Source organism: Pogona vitticeps, chromosome 11 (genome assembly GCF_051106095.1).
Source record: "Pogona vitticeps strain Pit_001003342236 chromosome 11, PviZW2.1, whole genome shotgun sequence".
Lineage (NCBI taxonomy): Eukaryota > Metazoa > Chordata > Lepidosauria > Squamata > Agamidae > Pogona > Pogona vitticeps.
The window spans coordinates 20,410,400-20,437,157 of NC_135793.1; the positions used below are offsets into that span (position 1 = coordinate 20,410,400).

The 26,758-nt window shown below is 42.1% G+C and overlaps 1 protein-coding gene across 3 annotated transcripts in view; it reads right to left on the reverse strand.

Annotated features, from left to right (window-relative positions):
* MAMLD1 (mastermind like domain containing 1) overlaps positions 1-26,758 on the reverse strand; it is a 113,439-nt gene extending 86,681 nt beyond the window's left edge. The window contains exon 1 of one of the 3 annotated variants that reach the window (XM_020801007.3): positions 26,318-26,758. In XM_020801007.3, the coding sequence (XP_020656666.3) occupies positions 26,318-26,371 (54 nt within the window). In that variant the 5' untranslated portion in view covers positions 26,372-26,758. Of the gene's footprint in view, positions 1-932 lie in introns of all 3 variants that reach the window. The other 2 variants (XM_072981294.2, XM_020801006.3) reach the window with 2 other exon arrangements.

Genomic DNA, 26,758 nt, shown 5'->3' on the forward strand with positions numbered 1-26,758 from the left:
TTGGTCAGCTACAGTACAGTAATAGCATTTTTGAAAAGACAATGAATCTGATTAGTATGATCACATCACCTGGGCCTGAAAGGAAAAAAGGAAGCTTTTAACAGTACTAAAATACAGAATTGATTTGTACACATATTTGATAAAAATCAATGCAATTAGCAAGCAACTGAACACTAGAAAGGAAAATTGATTGCTAGCAAAGCCTGGAGCAGAAGGCAATCAGTCCATTCTTCTAGTGCTTCCTTTCATAATAATAATTTAAAAAAATGTTCTGCCTTAATCATCCCTAAATTCTTTCCCTATTAATAATGTCATTACACAGCTATTCATCTATTCCTATTATCTTCTGGCCTTCTTGGAAAGCATTTGTAAGCTGTTTCTAGAGAGGCACACTCTAGCAAAGTTTTTAATAACTGCAGTGTAGCCTAACAGCAAAAAATACAGAATACCAGCTAAGAATAGGGGGAAAGGCACTCTTGGAAACCAGCTCTACTAACATCATCTGCTAAATGAATGTGATTGCCAGATCTCTACCATGTTTCTACCATGTTTCTCCACTTAACATCTCATTTTATTCAATCTGCTTACACAAGATATGAAGATAACATAAAACAGAGTTGGGATAACAACCGCCTTATCAGTAAGACATTAACACATGGAAAATAACAAAGCATAGTCTGCATTTATACAATTCAGGAAAGAGCCAGTTCTCCTATAACTGAAATATGTGTAGGGACTGAAGGAGAGGCTTTGTTCAAAAAACTAGAAAGTGCTAACCAGGAGCTGCAAAAGAAGCATAGTATATAAGAAGCATATAAAGTGTAAATATATATGTGTATCACACCAAAAGAGACTGACTCTTAAAAAAAAATTGCATGGCAGAAAAATTATACTGATTGTTCTGAAGGTTTCATATTTCAGTTAGCTCTTACCGTCTTCTCACCAAACAGACAGTATGCCTTCTCTTTGTTCACAGACCCCATGATCATCTTGTCTCAAATTATATCTGGATGTAATGAGCAAACAGAGGAAACAGAAAGCACAAGGAAACTTACACATCCTGTTGTTGCTCAGCAAAGTAATGCCCAAATCACTGTTTCTCAGGAGCAAGCTGAATTGATACTCTAAGTCATGTGAGCAACCGCCACTGCAACTTCTGCTGTTCATCTGCAACTATTTTAAGTACACAACGCTCATGAACTACTGGGGCAAACGGTACCTTCCCCCTCATTAAGAGGTAAACCAGTTGGCAGCTAGTTTGCCAACTCCTGGCAGCACCAACTCATAACAATTTCTGCTCATAATACAAACCCTAATGAGATAGATACCTTTAATACTAGGCACCTGGGGATAAATTTTAGAAATAAATTTTACAGGACGCCAGTTAAAGCCCTGTGCTATTCAATCAGGAAGTCTGCACTTCACTCTCGCCTTCGCCATGAGGACACAAGGCAACTTCAGGCAGTCTGTTCTCTCTTTCACACACCCCTCCCCGCCCCTCTGCCATCTGCACCACTGGAGATAATGATCTACAGGTTTCCCTTACAGGTTTGTCATACAGATTACAACTTGATAGTGCCTATCAAAGCCTTCCAAATCTCAGAACTCACCACACAAATGTTAAGCCTTAAAGTTACAAACTAAGTTTCAAATAAGCTACTCCCAGATGTCTAATTTTATTGTGGCAGTTCACGGCTAGCTCCATTTCTTACGTAACTACAAACATTCAAGTCACTCCTTGGGCCCAAACATCTGGCGGTCGGTTCATGCAAGAACTCCTATGAAGCAAGGGATTCCCAAACTGAACTCCCGTTCAGACAACCGATATTCTCTTCCTTCACACAAACACTTCCAACAAGTTCCTTCCTTGCCTTTTAACAATGATTCCAGGCCCCACAGTTCTTGCAGATTAGTTCTGTCTTAACTGAGACACGTGAGCACAAGAAACAATTTAAGATGGCCTAATTTTAACTTCAGTCAGTCTCTTTGGGGATTCAATGCAAACACTGTATATCCAGGTAGTATGAGGGGGGAAAATAGATCTGACATAATGAAGTGCTTAAAGGAGATGCTTAAAGCTAGGAAGTGTGAAGTGGGAGACAGAAGGGACAGGTGGGGAAAAGATGGAACCAGCTAATTAATCCTTTCTAACCCCCCTCTCCTTCTCAGAGTAGACAAATGTTTCTATGGGCTTGCTCCTACAGTATTTCCATAGGGAGTTCTGAGCATGTGGATGCCCAGAAATATGTGGCTGGTTACTCTGCTGCTATATTTAGACCCATTACTACTCACGTGCATTCATAATGGTCTTTTGGGAATGCCAAAGAAGTGATTCTGTTCTGCAGCTTGTTCGGCCTTGCAGGCAGGCTTGCCGCTGGAGTCTAAGAATACTGCACGGGCTCAACACCATCAATGAGCTCCGGCCAAAAACAAAACATCAGGGAAAACAGCAAAGAAGCATCTAAGTTGCAGCAGGCCAGAGGAGTGCTCTGTGCCTGTCTTCCACCCACCCCATCATCCTTAGCCAGCAGCAAAGTTCCACAATTGTTCATTAGAAGCTCACACAGTGGCCTCCGTTTATATGGAATGAAAACGTGGTTATGGCAAAAATGAAAACCTGGTTAAGTTTAGCTACTTGCAGAGTACCCTAGATTTGCATGTACTCCAGCCCTATTACAAAATGATGCCCTTACATGTATGCATTTGGTTTCTGATTGTTTGGTTCCTTGCACTCTGGGCAGTTAAATTTATCTTCCTCAGTTTAACTGTAAAAAGTAGTCAAGTCACTATTAGAGTAGGGAAGAAAGAGGAAGTGTGTGGTGTGTGTGTGTGTGTGTGTGTGTGTGTGTGAGAGAGAGAGAGAGAGAGAGAGAGAGAGAGAGAGAGAAGAGGAAGAGTACAGGGAGAAATCATCTTAATGTCTGTTCAGATTCAGATTCCACTCTCCTCTTTCCATGAAATGTACAAACAGCACTGAACTTTAACTGCTGTGAGAAAGAGTTATCCAAGGACATACAACTTTCAGTTGAAATTACAGCTGATTTACCTTCTGGGATTTGGGGCCAGGATTCACTTCTGATCAAGAACAAAAAGCTTTCGTGATTTTTTTCTCTGCTTCAAGACACGCCTGAATGTTTTTACAGCCAAAAGGGGGGTAAAACATTAGGGGCAATATTGCGATAAAGAAAAGCAGCCGGATTATAAGTAAAAACAAGAAGAAATGTAGTAGAGCTGTCACTTGTCCTGTTGCACACAAATAAATGTTCCATCCAAGCACGAAACTAGAAAGGTCAGATATTCATTATTTTATTTAACAGGAATCACAATGCAATGATATCCCTTATCCCACCACCACTTTTTTTCAAAACCAGAGAACACTCAGTGTTGAGTCCAATGAAGCACCATCAAGAAGTAGTCTTCAGAATTAACACACACACAGTGGAATCACTACGCCATACTGGGTGACATCAACTTGATAAGGAATCTGTCTGATAAGGAGCATCTTGATCTTTCTTTGAGATCATAACAAGCAGGAGAGGATGGAAGGTTCATCATTTTATGAATCTCTTGGCCCCACTGATTCACTTTTTTAAATGTTACAGTAGAAATTCATTTGAAATTTGGAAGTATAAGTTGTTGAGGCACTACAGGTCTCACCTGTGCTACTTCAAAATATTGCCATCAGACTGGTCTATCCTTTATACATTTAAATGACACATATATTATTCAAATGGAATGTACTGACTAGATCTTCCTTTTCATTATTTCATTGCCTATTACACTGGGCTGCTTCAAACTGATGACAAGCCATGGCCTCAATAGGATATAGTATCTTGGGATCAGTCTTTCATGTTTTCTGGAGGGCTATGTGTTCTTGACTTGTGAACTCTGACCTGCTCCTATTCAGCACCTCTTAGGTCTCAAGCAGGCTAGAACTTTTATAAACTATATGTTAGGTAATATCTACATAGTAATTGCATTTGACATTTAAAAATAAGACAAAGCACAAGTTAGAATGACATTTTAGATGAATAGCATTTTTCTGATATACCTAAATTTAAATTCGTTCCCTTCAATTTCATTTGTTTGCCGACACTTCAGAATGCCACCCAAATCTTTATCACTGACAACAGAACCCTCTTATCCACCTAGGTGGAAACAAATGGGTGAGAGTAGCAAATACCTCAAGTTTAATAAGCAATGACTGTCAAGTTCCTACAGAATAGTTCAGAGAACAACATATTTATGGCTCTTGAAGAGCACTCTTGTGGCACTGTGACAAACATGGACTTAATTAGGTTCGTTGCTTAATGAATGCATACAGGTGATGACTACATGATAGGCCAATGCTAGGCATGGATGACAGGATGGCACTGGGATGACAGAGATGCTACACTTGATGGTGTGATGGCAGATGTGGCACATGCTTTTCAGCTCCATGCCCTGTGTGACATTTCACTTTCAAGAGCAATGCCTGGTATTTTGAGCTACACTAACAAGTCAATTCTTGTCAGTCAAGTTTTCTAGACTCAAAGTAAGACCAAGAGCCTGGGAATGCCAACACAGAGCAATCATAACTAAAAGCTAGTTCAATAGAATCATTGTAAATGGTAAGAATACACCATTTCCTACCCTGATTACAGTCCATCCCATTTATTCATTTGTGGAACCACCCTAACTTATCATTTTTGCAGCCCAACATTCCTCAAATATTGTGACGTTAGGGTTTCCAGGTCACGTACATTCTGGTCTTTGAGATTCTCAGCCAAAACCTGAGACTGGGGACAAACCCTTGAGATGCCACAGGGTAAGGATAGATTGGGAGAGCATTCTTTTGTTTCAGGCTGGAAACTGCAAATACCAGATCTTGTGCAAGAAGCAGGGTGAAATGCTGGAATGCCACTCCCTGCCTCACTCCAAATGGTAGCACGGGCCCAATGTTGGTGTCCAAAAAGCCAGGAGTGTTGGGAGGGGACTGGGAAAAAGCCAGTGGGTGTATGCACTCAGGCCATTTGGAGCAGAACACACTTAAATATCTTCATGCTGAGCCAACAAGTCCTGGTACCAGTGGAAATGGGTGAAGAAGGGTGTCCAGGGTTTAAAGTCATCTCACACACACAAAAAAACAAACTCCCCCCCCTCGATCTGCTCCCCCTGAAATGTGTCTTTCTACTTGTAAACCCACCGAAGCACAGCAATTCCCTCCAAATTCAGCTGGCATCCTAAGACCTGGTCTCCCTCTGTGGACTGTAATGACTTGAAATGCTGGGACTTCGATTTTGAAGATTACATACGGCTCTACTCTTTGAATCCAACTATTAGTCACTTGTTTGGCTGAATTTAAGCATAGAGGTTTTCACCCAGGCCAGGCATTAAAACTTTATCAGTGCTGGCATATCACCTTAATGGAAACAAAAAATGCAGTGTCCTGCATTCAAATTGTGTGCTCTGAGCTACAACCTATCTCAGTGTCACCAGCACTTAATCACAGAGCAGTGTTTCTCAACCACTTTGAAGTGAGATCCTTCTGATAAACAAATCCTTCCCCTTCAAACCTGTTTTCCCAATAAGTTCTTCTGAAGCCTGAAAAATTGTGACTAGAAACAAATCAAAGCATTTATATACTTAGAAAGTGAGCTCCTATTTGTCACAAGATGATGCAATAAGCTGCATACTACAAAAGCATTACATACAATCCTTCTTTTTCAAATATATATATATATAGTGTATATCATTCCAGTTGTTTACATCATTGTAAACATGATGTAAACATTTGAGCAGGGGTCCTTATGAATTCTGGCCAATATATAGCATATGACTTGTTCTCTCTCTCTCTCTCTCTCTCTCTCTCTCTCTCTCTCTCTCACACACACACACACACACACACACACACACACACACACACACACACACGTCATCTGCTATATATTGGCCAGAATTCGTAAGGACTCCTGCTCAAATGATGTAAACAACTGGGATGATCTCCTGCTACTAAATAGGTTGAGGGCTGTATTTCTCATTGCCCATCACTTGTAACTCGGTGCATGAGGGGAAATACAGCGCCAGCTACTTCACTAGCAGGAATCCTTCTCAGCAATTTAGCCCATCTGAGTTACACTGGCACGCATATGTAATAGGATGTTGGCAGACAGTTTTCAAACAATATCTGCCCTCCTGGAAAGTTTCCCAAGGATGGACATCAATCACACTGTACCTCTACAGAACACGGATAGCAGTGGTGACATAAACATACAACACTCCAGAGAACTAGACCTGGTGGAAACCCATGTAACAGAACAATTTTCCCTTCCTCCATCCAATAAATTGTCTGCCAAGAAGGCGGCTTCTAGTTCACCTTCCTTGATGGGTCCTCTCTCTCTCTCTCTCTCTGTCTGACTGATTCCTTCTTTATACGACAGTCTGGATTATGAGATCCTCAATGCAGGCCCTGTTAGAATCTGGATTGGTGAGTATGCGAGGCCTTTTTCTGTCCAGCACCTTGACTGTGAAACATGTTCCCAAGGGAAGTTAGGCTGGTTCCATTCCCAAGAGCTTTTGGCAGGCAGCCAAGACTGAATTGTTTCATATGGCCTTTGGTGTTCCAAACTGGTTTTACAGCTGGCTTTTAGAGTTGTTCACAATCTGTTTTTAAAGAACACTGACTTTTAGAAATGGTTTTGAAAATGGTATTTTATTCTGTTTTTGAATAATGTTTTTAACCTTTTGTCATAACTTTGGGGCCTTCCTGGGCAGGAAAAACAATAAAACATTTAGATAATAACAATAACAAAAAAAACTAGAACTTACTGGTCGTCCAATTAAAATTATTGGTAGAAGATTGAGGATAGACACAAGGGTATATTTCTTCACACAATCACAAGTTAGTTGATAGGACTTGCCATTGTGAATGTTGGGGATGGCCACCAGCTTTGAGTCCAGTTTTAGTGAAAGACAGCCTACACATGAATCAGGATGGGGCAGATCCAAAGAATAGTCAAGGGTGGAGGGAGAGAACTGACAGGAAATTGACTTGCAGACTTTAATGACAGACAGAAACGCCAGGCAAAGACAATTGGAGGCAGGTATTTCAAGACTTGGTCATCACAACTCAAGGAGCAGATGACTTGTTCTGGCTTTTTAGTCTCCCTAGCCATGACTATGTCTTCTTGCTGAATTCTGACCTACAAGCTGCATGGCTGATGATGGGAGTTATACTCTAAAGCATGTGGAAGCACTGGCTTGAGAAATAGACCAGCAGAATACATACACATTGAGTAGGACTTGCGCAATGGCAGTTTGGTGTCATAGGCAGACAGTCTAAATATGCCAAGCCCCTACTAGCATGAAAGTTATAATAAATCCAACAGCTGAAAATTCTGCTGCTTGAACAAGACCCTCCTCAGTCTACTAAATAGTAGGCTGGCCCCCTCTCTCCCAATTTATCAAGGAAGGGATTATTTTTGAAGACCTCTTTGGTGCATAACTGACCTATTTCTATGTTTGGAGGGAGGGAAAGAGTTTGTTTGTTTGAGCCTACTAATTTTGTTTTCCTCCAACACCATCCTGATAGTAAGCATTCTCCACTGTGTTTTGGACATTCAATTTTCAATGTTATATCCAGCTCCATATGATTAAAAATATCTAATCATTTTTGAAAGCAAAGAAGTTACCAAGGCAGTGTTGCAAGGAGAGCAGTGACTGAAAGAGAAGGAAACCCACCACTGGGGGCCTATTACCTCCAGGGGTGTTTAAGGATATACTGGTGTGATTCCCTCTGATTCAATAAAGAGCTTCCTTGAGAGACATCTGGTTTGGATTGTGCCACATACTTTAGGAGAAACAAGAAATGTTGATTTTTTTTGGACTACAACTCCCAGAATCCTCTACGTAGTCAGATGCTGGGAACTGTAGTCGAAAAAACTTTCCCAAATGACTGTACTTGGGCTTAGATAATGTTCTCCTTTTCTCAATACACTTACTGTAGATTTCAGAAAGCAAAAGTTAAACAAAACATAAAGCCTCACAGTTCTTTTTTTTGTTGAATAGAATATCTACATAGTAGTTTATGGCTCTAAATATTGTTAAAGGCACCAACAATGCAAAACATTTCAAACCAGCAGCATCAAAAGAGAGATACTTGCTTCTTTTGGAGCATGTTGCACTCTTTGACAAGGGAGGAACAGAAATTCCATTCGGATGAATCATGGCTTGGCAGCCAAGGATCAAACCCTTTGGCCTCCATTTCTGACTACAGCCTTGTAAGAGTTGTTTTTGCAGCCTATGTGGGGTTTCTAATGTATGTATCAGAATTAATTAAGAAAATACAAGCAATCCAAAAGGAACAAGCTTCAGAGAGGCCAAATAAATACATTAATAAAGAAAGAAAACCAGGATATCTTAATCTACTAAGTTACTGAGGAACTAAAAGAATGCAGCAACTGCTTTCATATGAGAAAACTGTTCAGGGCACTCCAATAAAAGCAGAAGCAGCTGGAAAGAACAAAATTGAATTAAATCTTCTATCTGTTCTGTATCCTTCTGCTGACTATACCAGATGAGTACCTGATAGCTATTTGGAAACAATTATCTAACCGTATTGGGATATTGCTTTTAGGGGTTGAGTGGAAGGATAGGGAACTAGAGGCCCACTTAGCTTGGTCACCTGTGGCAAATTTAACCCTGAAGGTCAATCATCAAAATGCAGGCCTGAAAATGTGTTCATTTGCTAGCCTTTTCTTCTTTCTTGTAACATAGTCTCCAGAGACTGCCTCCTCCACCCCAGAAACAGAAAAGATATGCCCATGATCCAAATAATGTTCTAAATTAGCAAAGAAAAGAATGTGCAGAATACCAATACCTTGCTTTGTTTCTATACATGGACATTAAGTCAAAACTACTTATCATTCTTCTTACAGGGGATGATCCTCCAGATATCCTTGGACTTCCCATCCCTGCTATCCCTGACTAATGGCCAAGCAGGCTGAGGCCAGTGGACGCTGGAGTCCAGTAACATCTGGTTAGTTACCCATTCTACTTTAGTCTCCTACACATTGCAGAAGCAATAGGTCAAGTTTGCTTTCTTTGAACATGGTTCTTATTGTCTGTGCTTACAATAAGCAAATAGCTTCTGAGACATGATTTCCCAAGGACTTCTCAAAATGTGCTGGCTAGGATCTAGAGTACTGGATCCACCCACACTCTTATGGTCCTCTACAGAGAGATCAATTGGTGTTCAATTCCCATTTCACAAGAGAGACGATTTGGTAGCTATGAAAGCTAGGTTAGGAGCATCTAGGTATGTGTTATAAGTTCACTTACTTACTTCCCTTTGCCACCATTGCAGATCAGTTCCCTTCTACTTTATCTATAGTCTGCCAAGGTAGCAAACTAACCTTCAAATTAACCTGTAGATTAAATTATGGTTTTAAATAAATACTTTGGAGGTTAGCATTAACCACAGTCAGTGCTAACCAAGCTTAATTGTTGTTTGGATGTCATAGGGTACAAGAAGCGAAGGGAAAACCAAAATGTTACAGTCTCTCAGACTTAGTTCCTTGCTTGCTCCCAAATGTAATTAGACCACTGTTTCAAGACAAGTTTGTAAGTGAATATTACAAGAATGTTGAAGCACTTTGAACAGTTGGAATGCATGTTGCAACTCCATTATATCAATCTTGTTGGCCCATGTTGGTTCTAGCAATGATGCTGACAAAGTGGAGCAAGTTTGGAGGAGGGCAACAAGGATGATGATCAGGGCTCTGGAAACCAGGCCCTATGAAGAAAGACTGAAAGAACTGGGCATATTTACCTTGAGAAAAGACTGAGGGGAGATGTGACAGCACTTTAAAAATACTTGAAAGGATGTCATACAAAGGAGGGAGAGGATCTCTTCTTGATCATTCCAGAGTGCAGAACACTCAACAACAGGCTCAAGTTACAGGAAGCCAGGTTTCGGATGAATATCAGGAAAAACTTCCTAACTGTTGGAAGGTGCTGAGCGCTCCAATGTTGGAGGCATTAAAGAGAAACTATCAGTCAGATATAAATAACATGTCAGTATCTGCTCAGAATGGATTAAGGAGATGGAAGTCGTGTGGAGCTGTAACAGAATTTATGTACTTGCTACAAGTTGCTGTTGTGTGGACTTGTTTAATAATTTCCATTTACTTTTGCAATTTAATGTTTCAATCCTCTCTTATTTTGTCTGCCACTGTAGTCTCAGCTTCGATTAAGAAAAGCAGGATACAAATTATTTTTTAAAAAACCCCAAACAATATGCCTTAGCTTTTCTAACATGGTTAAGAATGTTATGTGGTTTTACTATACATTTTTGGGGAAGTCTATTATTAGTCAAACCTGTACAAAAAGGATAAACAATTCAAAGCAAAAGCAATTAAGATACATGGTGTGGTACACACAACAACAAAATAAATCTTACTTGCTTAAAAACAAAACAAAACTAAGATCAGCTTTCCAAGGTGAACAATTGTAACAAAGTTATCTTAGATATTGATTTTGAAAATAAGACAACATCTTGTTATTAAACAACAACAACACACTAATGTAGTAATGGTGACAGCTTTAAATAGTTGTGCTGAGCTGTTAGCTGACTAGAAGTAAAATTGGATCTGCTGAACTGCTTTTCCATCATCAATACAATCGGTGACTACAGCAATCAGATTATTTACGCAACTACTTCTGTATTATTATAAAAAGATTATATTCTTTAATTCTAATAAAAACACAAATATTTTAGTACCAAGTAGGCTAAGATTTGACTTTATACCCCCTAAATTGATTTCAGAGCCACAGCTAAATGAGACCACATCCCTCATTGTGCTTTTGTTATAACATGCTCATGTGTAGCAAACTGTGAAGAAAATGTAGTAATTAGAGGTTAAATTAATCCCTGACAGACAAGCAGCTTAGTAAATCCAGGACTTCTGCACAAAGCAATGCATGAAGCTCACCAGTCTTGCAGAATTAGACACAAAGACCACTGCAGTTGTAATGCACTTTGTCAGACTTAACACAAAAGAGTTGAGATATAAGCATTGGGGAAAGGCTTCAAAAGCCCAAATATATAACCTAGGCTTTGACAATGCAAGTTGTAGTATAGTGCAATTGTCTAAAATGGCACTGTAATCTACTCAGGACTGACAGGTTGGACTGACATCACATTTTGACATAGCACTACACCAGTGGCTTTGAAATGCCACACAGCCAACCCAAAATACTCTGGCATAGCCTATGGCTGCTTAATGGCCTCTCAGAAATATCAGTTGTTTTTATTTGTGTTTCTAGACTGGATGGCTACACAAATTAACTGGAAGTCAGAATAGCAAAAACTGTGTTTAAATATTAAAAATGGGTGGGTGGGTGGATTGGAAATTATTTGTTTTGGCACTCAGATTACAACCTATCAAAAGATTAATCACATTTTACAGATCTGAGGGAGTGGATGTGAAATTCCAGAAGAAAAAGTTTGTAGAAAGAGTAGAGCAATTCCAATATTAATAAGTTCAAGTTCCTCTAATACTGGAGGAATAATAGCAATTAAGCAATACTTAATAACTGAATTCACGTTGCTAAGTTACATAAACTCCTACAGTCCCTAGAGCCCAATTTACACAATCAGTTATCCTGGGTTAAGGATGCTTGAACTCACTTCAACCTCTAATCTGTGTATATGTTTTAAGGGGTGAAGCAGAGGTTGGGAGTCTACAGACTCTGCTAACACCAGGAACACAATCAACCATTGGTCCAAACTGGGATAAAACATAGTGTGACCCCTGCTCTCTCTGGTTTCACTGTTTAAGAGGAAACACAGTAACTTGTGAATGTGAATTACCCAAGATTCTGCAACTGCAACATCCTGGCATTCTTTATTCAAATATACAGGATAACTTAGCTTGGAAAAAGTATGCAAATGGTGTTTTTCAGAAACCTGGGCTCCCATGAAATCTGACCAGGAAGCTTTCAGTTAGAAGTAAAGGAAGGTGACATTCTGGGGAACAGAATGTTTGCTTACTGTGCAAACCTTAGCCTAATGGTGGAGCACCTGATTTGCATGCAGAAGCTCCTGGCATCTCCAATGCCCAGGTTTCTGACCAAAATCTCAGTCAGCCATTGCCAGCCAGTGCAAAGCAGACAACACTAAGATGAACCAATAGCTTGGCAGTCTGCTATGACCTTTCCCTGCCATGTATAGCCAGGGGCGAACACTGGGTGTGCTTTCAATTCACCCAGGGCAAACGTAAAGCCAGACAGGTCTGTCCAGAGTCCTGCATGGATTGAGCATGCTTCCCAGAATCCTTCCAGAAGGAAACTAGACAGGGGTCAAAGTGGGAGGTGTTCTTTGATTGTGGAAAGTTTAAAAATCATTGTCCTGGAGTGTGTCTGTGTGAGAGCAAGAACAAAAATAAAATCCCTGAATTGTGTTAAACATTGCTCAGTATTAATCAAAGCACTGCATATAAATACATGCTAGACACGGCATAGGGCCCATGATAATTGCACAGGTCCATCTCAGGTTCACGATTTTACATTACAACATATTACGAAGACTACAAGCAATGTAGCAACATTTCCAAGAGGAGTCTGCTTTGTTTAAACATTGAAGACGTTTTGTTGCTATTAGAAGAACACACCACCTGATTTCAGCTTAGAGAAATAAAGAGTAGTATTTCTTAGAAAGAGAGAGAAAGAGAAGAATCAATTGTACTGAAATCAAGTTTTTACTTGAATTTAAGACAGAAGTGCTGATGGAGACACTTGATATTAACATTGTTTCTTGACAGTTTTCTGACCATGCTTGCTTTGCAAGATCAGAGTTTTAACTTCAGTAACTGGCTGGATAGTTCAGTGGTTTAGGTATCTGGCTGTGCAGCCAGCAGTTTGGGAATTTGATTTTCCACTGTGCCTTCTGGGAGAAGAGCCAACCTGTGTGGCCTTGGGCAAGCTGCAAAGTCCCAGGAAACCCCCCAGAAGAAAGGAAAGGTAAATCACTTCTGAGTATTGTCTACTTGGAAAACCCTGAAAAAGGTCACCATAACTCAAAATTTACTTGACGGCACATTTATTATAATAATAGAGTGGGTCTGAGATGTTATGGGCTGGAAACCGGAAAGAACTTTTCAAACATAATCTGTATTGATGGGGACAGCTTTATTGGTTTTTACACAGGCTTGTTTTTTAGCCCTCCCATGTACAGGTATGTGCATATGTGCAATGACAACCGATATCTCAGGACAGCAGTGTGGGAAGCTATCCTATCCTATACTGGGCCGTGGCACCTTCCTTATGAGGAAAGGATACAGCGTTTGGGGCTCTTGAGTCTAGAGAAAAGGCGCCTGAGGGGGAGACATGATTGAGACATATACATTTATGCAGGGGATGGATACAGTGGATAGAGGGAAGCTCTTTTCCCTCTCACGCATTATTAGAACCAGGGGACATCCAATCCAATGGAGTGTTGGGAGAGTGAGAACAAACCAAAGAAAATCTTTCTTTACCCAGTGTGTTGTTAGTCTGTGGAGCTCCTTGCCACAGGATGTGGTGATGGCATCTGGCCCAGATGCCTTTAAAAGGGCATTAGATTTCTGGAGGAAAAGTCCGTCACAGGTTACAAGCCATGATGGGGATGTATCATTTCCAGGCGTAAAAGGAAGGTCCCTCCAGATATCAGATGCAGGGGAAGGGGTATCAGGAGACAGGTATCTAGTGGTCTCGTGTGCTCCCAGAGGCATCTGATGGGGCCACTGTGAGATACAGGAAGCTGGACCAGCTGAGCCCTTGGCCTGATCTAGCAAGGCTCTTCTTATGTTTTTATAAGGGATGTATCTAGTGATCCCATTGCATCTGTGCAACACCCATTGTGCTAGTGGTTACACCTCTTCAGATTAGCACAAGAGTGTTATCCAAAACTTGTTATGTTGCACAACAAATGTGCAGGTTCCTGGACAACTTTTTTTTAACCCTAAAGACATATGTAGGGAGACACAAGTGCTATCATTATCCCTTTTGCAAGTAGAAAGAAAGACAAGGAAGTCAGGGAAACTGCCTTCAGCTTGGATTAGGTGTTCAAACATTGCATTTAACAATAGTCAGCCAAAGCTAACCATGGTTATGTGTTACGGTTGCTGAGAAGCCACAGAAGCAAAGTGAAAGAAAGCAAAATTGCAGAAATCGGTCCCTTCGCTTCTGCCTGACTCGCTCCACACATAATCTCAGAAAGTAAGAGCCATACACATCTAGACCTCCATGGTGCTCCAGGCTGCCCCACTGTGTCAGGCAAAGACTCTTCCCCTACAGAGATAATCTTCATTGTTCCTGCAACAGACTGAACCTCCAGCTGTCTCTCCTCAAACTGAAAAGTACAAGAGATGGCAAAGCTGAGGTCAGCAGGTAGATTTTAAAAGCTAAGGAGAAAGAAAGAGCTGTCTCTGACAGAGCAGCATACCTTTATGATTCCACATAGCACTGAACTATCAGATCATCAACACTCCTGGATATGCCCAAAGAAATGTGTTGATACTTCATTATCAGTAGGGCTGCTAGGTTTTTTTGCATGGTACACACTGGCAAAATGAACATCAAGGGCGATACATGAACCCTAGGGCATTCCAGATTTATCACTGACTTGTAAGAGAAGTTTGTTGATGAGATCCAAGAATGCTGTCCAGGAAAACCATGGTTCCTTTTCTTCATTGGCTCAACAGCCATGAAAAGAAAGTGACTGCTGGGATTTGACATGGGGTGGTTTATACTAATGGACAGTGTAGTTTGAAACTGGCTCTGCAAAGCCACTTGGAGGTAATCACACTGTACCACACTGGTGAGGAAGAACCAGAGAAGTGACCCAGGTTTCCAGCCACAGAACAACCTCAGTAGCAGTTCGGATGCCTCAGTTATGGTATTCCGGCAAATGAAGGGATGAATTCAGAACACAAGGGATTGTAGTGCCAAACCCCCATGAGCCATAAAGTCAGCCTATTTGATTTGGGCACACTACCATCTCTCAGACTTACCTATATCATGCAGTAGGATTATGCATCCCCATAAGTAAAACATTGCTTTAAAACACACACACACACACACACACCCTGTGATATGTTTATTTGCTGCCCAATATAGTTATTCAATCTTTGCAAGAGTTGAAGATACTACACTTTGTAAAACACACTGGTAACTTCCTTCATCAGATGATCTCCTTATTTCAGAACACTGTAGAACTCACAGGTCAGAGCGCTCATGCAGTATCATCCTCTCCCCCCCCCCTTTATAAATGCTGATTTGCCGATGAGATTGCTAGTAACAGAATAGGTAAAGAACAGGCAAGAGTCAGTATATCTAAAACTTTGTTCAGCAGCTTCAATATGACTTGGGCAATTAATCTTTCACCATGGCTTGCCTTGCCAGTACATGTAGTACAGCAGATTATATGTGGCTCAAAATTTTGAATTGTACATGACACTTTGTTAAGTACCATAAACATCTGATGGTGCATTTCTAGATGCTTCCCTGCCTTGCTGGAAAGCTAAAAATGATATCCTTCTAAGCATGATCTGTTGAATACAAAGCCACCTTAAATAGCTGTGGAACTTGCATGAAAAAAAAAACACAAAGTTGCACCATGGTTTTGGCCAATAAATTTATTTGGAGAACTTGAGAAAAGGGACACATTTGCAATAAACAAACTATTACCAACCCTTGGTTTCTGAACATCTCTGTCTGTAAGCATGTGTATCTATGCATACAAGCACAATGCCCATGCCAATTTGTTAATTTTGTGACATGATCCAGCACTAACAGCTTTTCTAAGATTCTCTAGCCTTTAAGATAGAAGGTAACAAGGGAAACTAAGCTGGGAGAAGGAAGTCGTGTGTATCCCATGCCGTCAAAAGGACTCCAAACTTATCAGCCTTTTCATGCCTTCTTTTGGTAGTCTTTATGGGGCCTTCTACCATCTTCTACCTCTTTCCAGCTGAACTTACCTAACTATGAACTGTTTAAATCCATTTGCTAGGATAATAATAGGAACATCTGAAATGTGAATCAAATCAGTGGAACCTAACTGTGGCTTCAGAAGAACAAGGTCTCTTGCACTCAGTAAACAAAATACAGTTCCTGAACCATGTGTACAGGATTGCATTTGAGCAGTGTTGAAGTGACACAGGGCAACCCACTCCACTGCAGCCCAATAGTGAGATGTGAAAATAATGTCTGTGGACTTTCCATTGAATCCTCTCACGTGAAACTCCCATTGTTTTCATGTCACAATGAAGGCTGACAACTCTCTCTTGCTTCCAACAGTTTCCTTTTTTAGGCAGGACTGTTTCTGCATGATAGGACAGTACTAAGGCATCATCTGCACTTTCAGAAAACCCTACAATACTTTTTCCAAATTATTAGTGAAGGAAAAAAAGGGTGCTGCTTGACTTTTGGACTCCATTATCTAAAACACCGTGTAACTCTCAAGGGAGCAATTTGCCAGAAACTAATCCCCACTGAGAAGAAGCATATTTCTTGAAAATTGAGTTTGTGCAGGAGAACTTCCCAGTAAGTTGGCCTGAAGTGTTTTTAAAGAATCCCTGAAAGCACCCCTCCTCAGACCCCTTACAGTTGACTGGTGCTACCTAGGTTACCCATCAATGGCACTGGAGCGGGTATATTATTAAGAGAAGGGTATGACGGGAATTGGTTGCATTGTGCTGATCCATAGTAACCAAGTGCTGCTCGTCCATCATTTATCTCTTTCACCGACGACATATGGGTTTGTCTATTCACACTCTCAGCATTCTATCTGCTCCAACAAACACCCAGCATTTTCTGCTTGGATAAGGAGATTTTTTAGTTACATCCATTATGTGCGTATCAACATTTATGGCACTGAGATAATTGCCCAAGAGCTCAAGGGGATAAAAGCTCCCTCTTTATAACATAACCCCTCTTTTTTAAAAAATCAATATTGATATAAAATAGTTTGACGCACAGCCCTGGATACACAAATCGTTCTATTTGAAATACATTTTTTTAAAAAAAGAGGTAGCAAGCCATCGTAGGAAACTGGGCAAGAAAAGCTTGCTAATGAGTATAATGATTGAAGACTGCTCTCCTTATAGAAGGGGGGGGAGAGAAGAAAAGGAATTAGCAATGTTAATCTTTCCTCAAATAAGCAAATGGCAAATCTGACAAGTAGGAAGAAAAGTCTTTGGAAAGATGCCACCTTCTCATTTGATCTGATTGAACTCTATTGGGGGAACAAACTAGTTAGTAATGAATTGTAACGCACAAGCACTTGCCATTTTAGAAATGAAATTGACAGGAGAGAAAGGAAAAGTGTCTGGCAATTCCTTTCAAATGTAGAACCTCCAGTATTGCTCTTTGGTAATTCCAGGCCAAAAAAGAAAGTTTAAAATGCTTCTAAATGCCCAATACCTCACTCACAGAGTTTGGAGAAATATCTAGTAGGAGAGACACCAAGTAGATTCTGTTTCTACTTGGCTCCACAGGAGCAGTAAATAGGAGAAGAGTTGTGTTTATAGACTTCAGAATGACAGCCCTAGTATTAACTTCTGAAATTCCAGAGTGTTGGCCTCCGTGGGAGGAAAACAAACAAAACATCTTTTTTTGAATAAAACTTTCCCACTTCAAAACCAGACAACAGGTTTTGATTTGGCAGCCTTGTGGTGGTGGTGGGCCGAGACAGTAATGACTTCTAATGACATATTATGCTTTTTGTAGGACAGAGCAGTGATGCTCAGACCAAATTCAAAAACCTACAAAGCCAGCACCTTCGACCAACAGAAGCACCCTTTTGTTCATGAGATCATCTGAAGCTGACAAATTGGATACACAGTTCCATTTTGGCAGCTTTTTCTGAAATCTAAAATGTATTTTTCCCCCTTCTTAATGGCTCTTATATGTCTGAACGACAATTAGAATAACCATAAAAAGCAGAGCTAGCTTAAGACATTTGTATCCAAGCCAGAAAGTAAAAGAAAAAAATATCAAAACTCGATCTCTTCCTTTACTAATGTAACAAGGTTACAGTTCATTAGACTATGTATCTTCCTGCTCTTGCCCCGCTGAATCCTGGTGGATTGTTTCCCATGTCTCATTATGCTATCATCATGTCCAGACACAGTCAACCCACCTGAGTGACAGTCTCCTGCTGCATGATATAATTATCTTCCTTAGCTCTCCTCCAAAATTAAAACTAGTCACACAGGAAAAGCCATAGAGAATAATGCAGGGTCAGAAATACACAGAAGTTCAGGATCATTCTCTCAGGTTCTCCAGAGACTCAATGAGACTTTGTATCAATAAAACAAAACAACTGTGAGGTGGGCCAAATTTTATCTGATACAGAGTGGCAAGTTGTCAGTATCCACAAGATGCAGAATGGGTAGCTAGTAGACTCAGTTCGCTGTTACTATAGCCAAACTTTCACAACAATGTCTATTTACTATGACAGTTGGTATACAGACTAGAGAAATAAACCGACAAAGTGAGTGAGCATAGCTGGCCTAAATAGGACACAGAACTGGTAAGGAAATTTAGTATCAAAAACAAAGATTCAAGACTGTTGCGCCTGATTTGTTTTTCTTCCAGCACTTCTGCAACAAAACGTTCATAAACCAAATGCCAGGTTCAGATGGCACTCTGACATTTGATAGAATGGGCTGTTGGCTCTGGCAGTTGATGTCACAATGAACCAATTATGTTGTAAGGTGTTACACACATTCCCCTTTTTCCATCACAGGCAAAGAGGAAAACTCCCTGCACTTTGTTTCTAGGGTGTCAAAGGAGAATTTATTTTCCCTTCCAAGTTGGGGGGAAAATACTCATGATTTGGCAGGATTCATTTTTCTTTTTTAAAAAATGCAAAATCTGTTTTGAATTGCACATGTAAAAGATTCCCCCTCTGACTGGAGAGAAGTTGTTAACTTCACCTAGCAGAAGACACGCAGCTTTATATTTGTTTTTCCTCCCCGAGCAACAGACTACTTCCTGGTTGAGTTAAAAAGCTTTGTGACGTTCCCCTTTCAGCCCACACACAACTGTGTCACCATCGACGTCAGCAGCAGGAAAACATTAAAACCGCCCTTGTGCTAATGCTTTCCTAACATGGAATTTCCTTGTCACTTTTTCTCCTCTCCCTTTCCAACCAGCAGCATCTTTTCCTAAATTGTTTCTCTCTCCTCCACCACCACCCTCCCGCCACACAACATATGGAGAACTGAGGGAGGTCACTGTCAGAATTGTGAGACTTTGGGCTTCTTTTCCACTTTTGTCTGCCTCTCACACCGAGTATACTCTTGAGCGCTCCAGAGAAGAACAAGCATATTTTCAAGGCGTGTACAGGGAGTTCAAGGAAGGTGTGCCATGAGATATACAGGGCATGAACATGGTGAACCAAGGGAGAAAGCAGGTGGTAATCCTCCTCCCCTTTTGGGCGGGGGGGGGAGTAGAGGGAGAATGGCTGTTCAAGAGAACAGCTGCACTTCCTTATCAGTAACTTGCTTTTAATACAGCCTAAGGATTCTTTTATTCCCAATAAAAGGTTTGGGGAAGGTTACTGAAGGTTTTCTTTGCCTGACAACCAAGATTAAGATTTTAGTTTTTTCCACTGATGCAGAACGTATTCGTCTTACTGGTGTCCACACCCACCACTGTTTTACTTCTTCCTGAGCAGCTATCCATAAAGATACAGATGTCCCAGAGTAGACCACCCTAAAGTGTCTCAGGTTGGATGGTGTGCAAATAAGTGCTCAAAAGAAAAAGGGAAAGCATGAGACATCAGCAGCAAAGCCGTATGCACCCTGTATTACTTTGTTCTTCTATAGAGAGCAAGCACCTAGAAGTGAGGGGAGGAGGAAGAGAGAAGTTTCTTTAAGGGCAGAGCTGATTAGCTGCTCTTGCTGGCAATAAACAGCTGGTCAGTCCGGTGGGTTCAAGGCCATTTCAGCAAGCTCTTGCTCTCTCTTATGGAGGCACCATATGTTCCATCTCTCACATCAGCAGCTTTAGTTTCCAATAATCTTGCTCCAGAAGGGAAGCACAAAGAGAGAGAGAGAGAGGGAGCGGGAGAGAGGGAGGAGAAGGGGGGCACAGGAAAGACAGGAGGGAACCCATGTTTTGCACTTGATTTGTTATTTGCTCATATTATGTTTAGCAAGACAGAGGAACACACACACACATATGTAGATGTTTCTTTTAACTTTATGCAAATAATAAACAGAAAACTCCAAGTTAACAGAATCTTTCAGGTTATCTAATCTGCTATGTGGAGACACATAATAATAATAATAATAATAATAATAATAATAATAATAATAATAATAATAATAATAATAATAATAATAATAATAATAATAATAATAATAATAATAATAATAATAATAATAATAATTTATTGTCATTGTAAGTATATACACAGTATACCCATACAACGAAATTCACAGACACCCAGAGACCATACACGCACAAAAAAACAGCATGAAAATCTTTTTGGGTGTAGTGATCTTTGGGGGGTTAATATCCTGTCTCAGCTATAGGCTTCTTTGAATTTTGAGGTGAAGTGGTGGCAACTGGCCCAGGCTTAAACTTGTCACAAGAAATCAGGATAGAAATCATATGGTACTTTGATCATCAGAACTGCTTCAACTCATTTCTATGTCTGGATCATTCCCACCTCACCAGACTTCTGGGTAGTCAATATGCCTCAAAGGTTCTTAGTTCAAAGGAGAATACTGGAATAATTTCGTCCCCTTGCAACTTCTCTCTTCTTCCTATACAATAAGAAATGTAATGGCTAGAATCCTATTGCACTTTTATGCCAGCACAGCTTTATCAGCATAATTTTAGAGGCAATTTGCTGTGAATTAAGAAAACAGTGTATGCATTTCCTATCACTCATCAGGCAAAATAGCTGGTATGCAACAGGAAATACCTATACTGACTTTTTAACTTGACATACTTTATTGGTGAATGTTACATTGGTGGAATAGTGTTGGTGGACATAACAAACAGGATTCTGGTCATTATAACAGCCAAACTGCACTGCACAGTAGTTCTGAAGGTCCATTTGTTCATCATGGCTGCCCCACTGCAGTAATTGTTTCTATTCATGCTCAGAAGTCACTGTACAGGATCCCCCCCCCCCACAGTCTGGTATCATCCAAACACCATGGACAACAGTTTGGTGTAGTGGTTACAGCAGCAGACTAGAACTTGGGAGACCTGGGTTTAAATGGGCACTTTGTTGTGAAACAAAATCTCAGTTGGATTAAGCTGCTGGGAAGATAAAAGTGGGGATAAAAAAGAGCTGCACATGTCACCTTGAATTCATTGGAGGAAATGCAGGATAAAAAATTGTAACAAATGAAAGGAAAAAAGGAAAAGTTTCTAGATGGCATCCACAGTGTACACATTAGGTCACATGCCCTTTCTGGTGCAGCAAAAGATCACTATTAGCTGTGGCAACTGCTGCCCTTGCTAACATCTCCAGCATGTCCCCAGCAAAGCTTCAGATTAACCCACCTTTTAAAGATTTTCCCAGAAGAGACACAGACTTGCTGGATTATACTCAGTATGTGCCACCCAGCTGAGTTAGTTCTGGGTACCCTCCACAGTTCAAAATGATTGCATGACTTTCTCAAGTGAAAGGAGCAGGGAAGAGAAGACACTTTGGCTCAACTTCCTTCCTCCTGCTAGCATTTTTTGAATGATGCTCCTTCTTGTAGGCATCCCATCAATGCATTCACGCTGATTACAGTATATCAGGAACTGCCCACTTAGTTTAGAGCTCAAGTTTTAAGTCCTTGCCTGTACATATAGTAGAATTGTCAAAATGCTCAGTTATGCAGTCAGTACCAAATGATAAGCCTTTTCAGAACTTGCAATTAATCTTTGAATGCAAAGAGCCCTACATTCTGCCATTTGTGCCCCATTAAAAGTGCCTAAGTATGGATCTACTGTTGTATAAGACACAGCCTTCATTTTCTTCCCTCTTCGGTGGAACTCTGGTGAGAGGTTGGCTTACATAGGATCCATGGATTTATTTCGACCAGCAAAGCTTTCAAAGTCTGTTTTCCTCAGGAGGTGCTGGTCAGTCTTTTCTCCAAGCAAGGGACCTCCAAAACTGACATGCTTTAGGAATTAACCAGGGATTAAAGAGCTAAACATAGAAACACTAGAGAATTATATAATAGGAAAATAGTATGTTTCCACTACAAGTTGCTCTATTTAATGCCCGGCTAGTTCAAAAGGAGACATTTTCACCCAACAACTGATTAGATCAGATAAATCTCCAGACACTCACAAACCAAGATACGCTTGTGGAGCAAGAGTGGCAGAGAAGATCTCTCCAGTCATTATTGGTGTAATTCAGGTTTCCACTCCATATTCAAAAATTTTAGGGGAATAGTTCACATTTACAGCTACCTTCTCAATCCACTGTCTTCCCAATATGTTAACATGTGGCTTCCATTCTCCTCACTGGCTATGCTAGCTGACCTGGTGGACACTAGACTGGGGAAGCCTTTGTTCCACAGTTCCCATTCAGCTAGGAGGTTCACTAGCTCTGAGCTCATTCTATCTTTTAGGGCTGTCATGAAGACAGAGTTGTGATGGGGAGGAAAAGAGAAGAGGACCACATATTGAACTACTGAGGAAAAAAAAAACAAGGGAAGACAGTGAACTAAACAGAGCAGTCTGGTAGGGGATTGTGGAAATACAAGGGACTGCCTAGAAAGTAACAGAGGAACACTTTTAGTGAGCTTTCCTCCTTGGTGGTGTTTTTACACAATAATGCAGAGATGGGAAATATGTGACCCAATAAATAGGAATGGACTGCAACTCCCATCAACTTCCATGTAATGCCTAAGAAAGACTATTTTGAAGGATGCTGCAAACTAGCACAGATGGAGAGCCACATAGGCCCTGCCCCCACAGTAAGGTATGGTAAGTAGCTGCAGGCCACAGTGAATGGATTATGTGGTCCAATGTATGTACGTAGCATCCACTCCACCATTTTCTCACCATTATGAGAAATAATGCAAAAACAAAAGCACACAAGAGAGTCATTTGGGCATATGCTGTGTGGACCACTTCCTCATTGACCAACACAACCAACACCTGAGCTCTTCTTGCTGGTATTGATGAGGGATGGAGCAAAACAACCTGCGATGCTACCACTTGTCTCCCTCTCATTCAAATGTGGCTTCTAATTTCTTTGGGACAGAGACTTATCTGCTCACAAGGATTCGTCCTCTGTACGGCCTCATGCACACTGGTATTGCTGGATTAAAGAATGACTTCCACATGGACTAGATCCCCAGCCCTGCATACTTTCCCCCCTTAATTCAGGTGTCTAAACTCATCTGGACATTACAAAGGTGGAATGAAAAGGGAGAAAAGCCTAAAGCTATTTATGGCATGAACATTTTGAACTGCAGGTAAGTGGAGAAGTGAACGAATGAGCCCTTGCATATACTTACTTGGGCAGAGTACACAGTTACCAGACATGGACACAAGGAAATAATGGGATTATTAAGCTACTTATTAAATCCCCACCCTTAAAAATTTCCTAGAAGACATATGGGGATTCAGAGCAGAGGTCATGCACTATTTCTCTTGGGAAGGCTCCTGTAGGTAGCATCTCTATAAAGCTGCAAAAATGCCTGCCTTATTTTCCAGTGGCAGTGAAAGAGAGAAGGGGGGAGGACTAGTCCCCATGAGCCCTTGCAAATTGCAGAAAGGGGAAACACGGAGCTGATCGTGCTAGATGGCAACAGAGACTCCCCTGCAACCTATTAATCTCCTGTTACAAACGCCGGGATCTTTTGCAGACACGGTGCCATCTTCCCCCCCTCCCTTTCGCCATTCCTGGCTTCAGCCTGCTGGGAGGAGAATAAGAGAGAAAGCAGCTTTTAAATTTATTATTCCAGGAAGAAGGAGGACTCTGAAAAGAAAGCACAAGCAGGGTTGATCCAAGAGGGAGGGAATGCCACCCCCCCCCCCCCAGAATACTCTCCTCCTAATCACCCTGGTTACGGACCAACCAACCCCCCCATACTCCCCCTTCAGTACGCCCATAACAAAAGCAGTGCCGTAACCCTGGGAATAGAAGAGTAAGTAGCAGCTTAAGGCCACCCAAACAAATCCCCCCCCAATTTCTCCCCCCCCAAGTCTCCGATGGGGGAGGGGTCTCAACCACCAGTGTAGCAAGTCAATTTGGAAATGGGGTGTGTGTGTGTGTTTGTGTGTGAGAAAGACTGCACACTGGAGTAAAAGAGGTCCAAATAATTAATCAGCCAAACACAGCAGCCACTGTTTCCTCCTCCTCCTCTGGGTTAAACAAGGGAGACAGCTGGAAAGCCCAGTCAACAACACACAAGTTGTTTACCCCGCAAAGTGGCTCCTTCCACCTCACCTCTTAATCACAGGGTGAGAAATCAAAATACTTTTTTTAAAGAAGTGAGTCAGCATGGGTGGTTTTTTTTTAACAAATCCAACAAGGAAACACTATAAGCCAGAGAAGACAAGGAAGACACAGTCAGGATTTGGACCCAACAAGGTTTGAAATGTTGGGAGCAAGCTTTCGGTTACGCAGATCTCTCGTTTGTTAGGCTGAATATCTCCAGCGAACACTTTCCCCTCCTCTTATATTGCTTTCTCATGCTGGCATTCACTAGGACATTTATTATTCAAAGTAACTCCATTAAAGATACAACACGTTTTGCAGAGGAACACAATCCACCACAACAGAAAGCCCCAAGCCCCGATCAGCTTGCAATATTCCAATCATGAATGCTAAGGTGGGTGGCTGGGTGAGGGGCTCCTGTGTTTCACTTTGACTTTACTTCCACGGCTTTAAAATAGAGAGAGCAGGAATGCAAACCATCCCTTCGACTTTCGGGTGCTTCTTTGGCATCCCTCCACAGACGGCACCTTTCAAGAACATCCCCCCCGCCCCGATTCAGTTCTGATTGTCTGTTTGATCTAAGTTAAAGACACCTCCCCCATCCCTAGTAATTAGGCTAAAAGAAGCCTTCCTGTGTGACTCTGTTTACATAGGAATACCACAACATCTTTTAGGATTGAGTGCACTGGCCGTTTTCTAATCCTATTAAATCTTCTGTGCAGTCAGCATTTAATCTGGGGAGCGGGCGCGGGGAGAGGAGGGGGGGGAAGAGAAAATCAGACAGCAGCCACTTCCTTTCCAGACTCGATTTCGAGACACATTTTTCATGTCCAAACGGGAATCCTAATATATTTAAATCCTCCATCACAATAAAAGTATCACTTTGCATTCATCCCCGCAGTTTCATGCCAGGGGCAATTGTGGGGGGGGGGGGGCACGACGTCTGCGTGTGTACACTGCTTGTCCTACCAACGCGTCGGGGGTGGGCGGCGGCGGCGGCGGAGGAGGAGATGTGTAGGTCGAAGCACGCTGTGTTTGCCTAAGGAACAAAACTATTCCGGGATCGTGGCAGGCGAGCACACAGATGGGAGACCAAAACTGCGCGCGGTGGCGTGCGTGTGTCTCTGTGTGTGTGTGTGTGTGTGTGTGTGTGCCGGGGCGCGCGCGACGGGCGCGCGTCTTTCTCTTTCTCCTACCGCCAGCGGCTGCTGCTTCCTAGCCAGACACACGGCGAAGGGGCTGCACTTTTGTCTGCCTCCCTTGAAACCGATCTTCTTCCCCAAGCACGCCAGCCTGTCCTACTCGCCGCTCCCCCCCCCCCCGCCCGGCGCCCTGCTCCGCTCCAAGCCGGCTCCTTCCTTCCTTCCTTCCTTCCTTCCTTCCTTCCTTCCTTCCTTCCTTCCTTCCTTCCTTGAAGCTACACGATCGCAAGATCTCACCTCTTCCATTTACCACCATTTTAAAGCACACAGACGCCGCACCGAGCGAGCGCGCCCAAAGCCTCAAATTGACTACAGTACATACTCTGAAACCGACCAAAGCGCGCCTGGAACAAAAAGCAAACCACTTCCACCACCCCCCGCCCCACAAAACAAGGAAAGGAGCTTCCAAGTCCAGAGGCAAATTCCGGCCCCCCTCCACCTCCGTCCGCGCCCCTCTTTGGTCCGAGCGTCCTCTTTGAAATGTATCACAAAACTCAGCCCGGCACCGGGGGAGGAAGGAAGGGGGGAAGGTCCGGCACCTTCGCCCATCCCAACCAGAAACTTCAGTCTCCAAACCAGGCACCCCTCCTGACGATCGCGATGCCGACAACCGGGAGGCGGATTGATTAACAAGCAGGACACCTCGCGTGCCCCCCCCCCGCCTGTCCGCCCCATCTGTACTTACTGGAATATGCGGCTCCATGCGTGGTGCTTCTACCCGCGGGGAAACCAGAAGCATCTTGGACTGGCGACCCACCAGCTTTTTACATCCAGTTTGACTGCCTTGGACAAAACCCAGCAGCGCGCAGGAGCCACCGGGGCCGGCAGGCGAGAGAGGCGGCGGCGGCGGCGGCGGTCCCCTCCTTCGGTGGGGATTTCACACCCACACCCACACCGACGCCACCGATGCCCCCCCCCGCGTCCTCCTCCTCCTCCTCCTCCTTTTAGGTTCCCGACAAGTTCATCCTGGCGTTGCAGTTTGCTAATGATTCACTGTCTGTCTCAATTCGCGCACTACGTTTCCCTCAACCCACAGTTTCCTCGCTCAGAAGGTGGAGTTTGTGGGCTTTAAGTTACTGATAGGGCATATCTAACTGCTGTGTCACTCGGAGAGGAGGGGACTTCG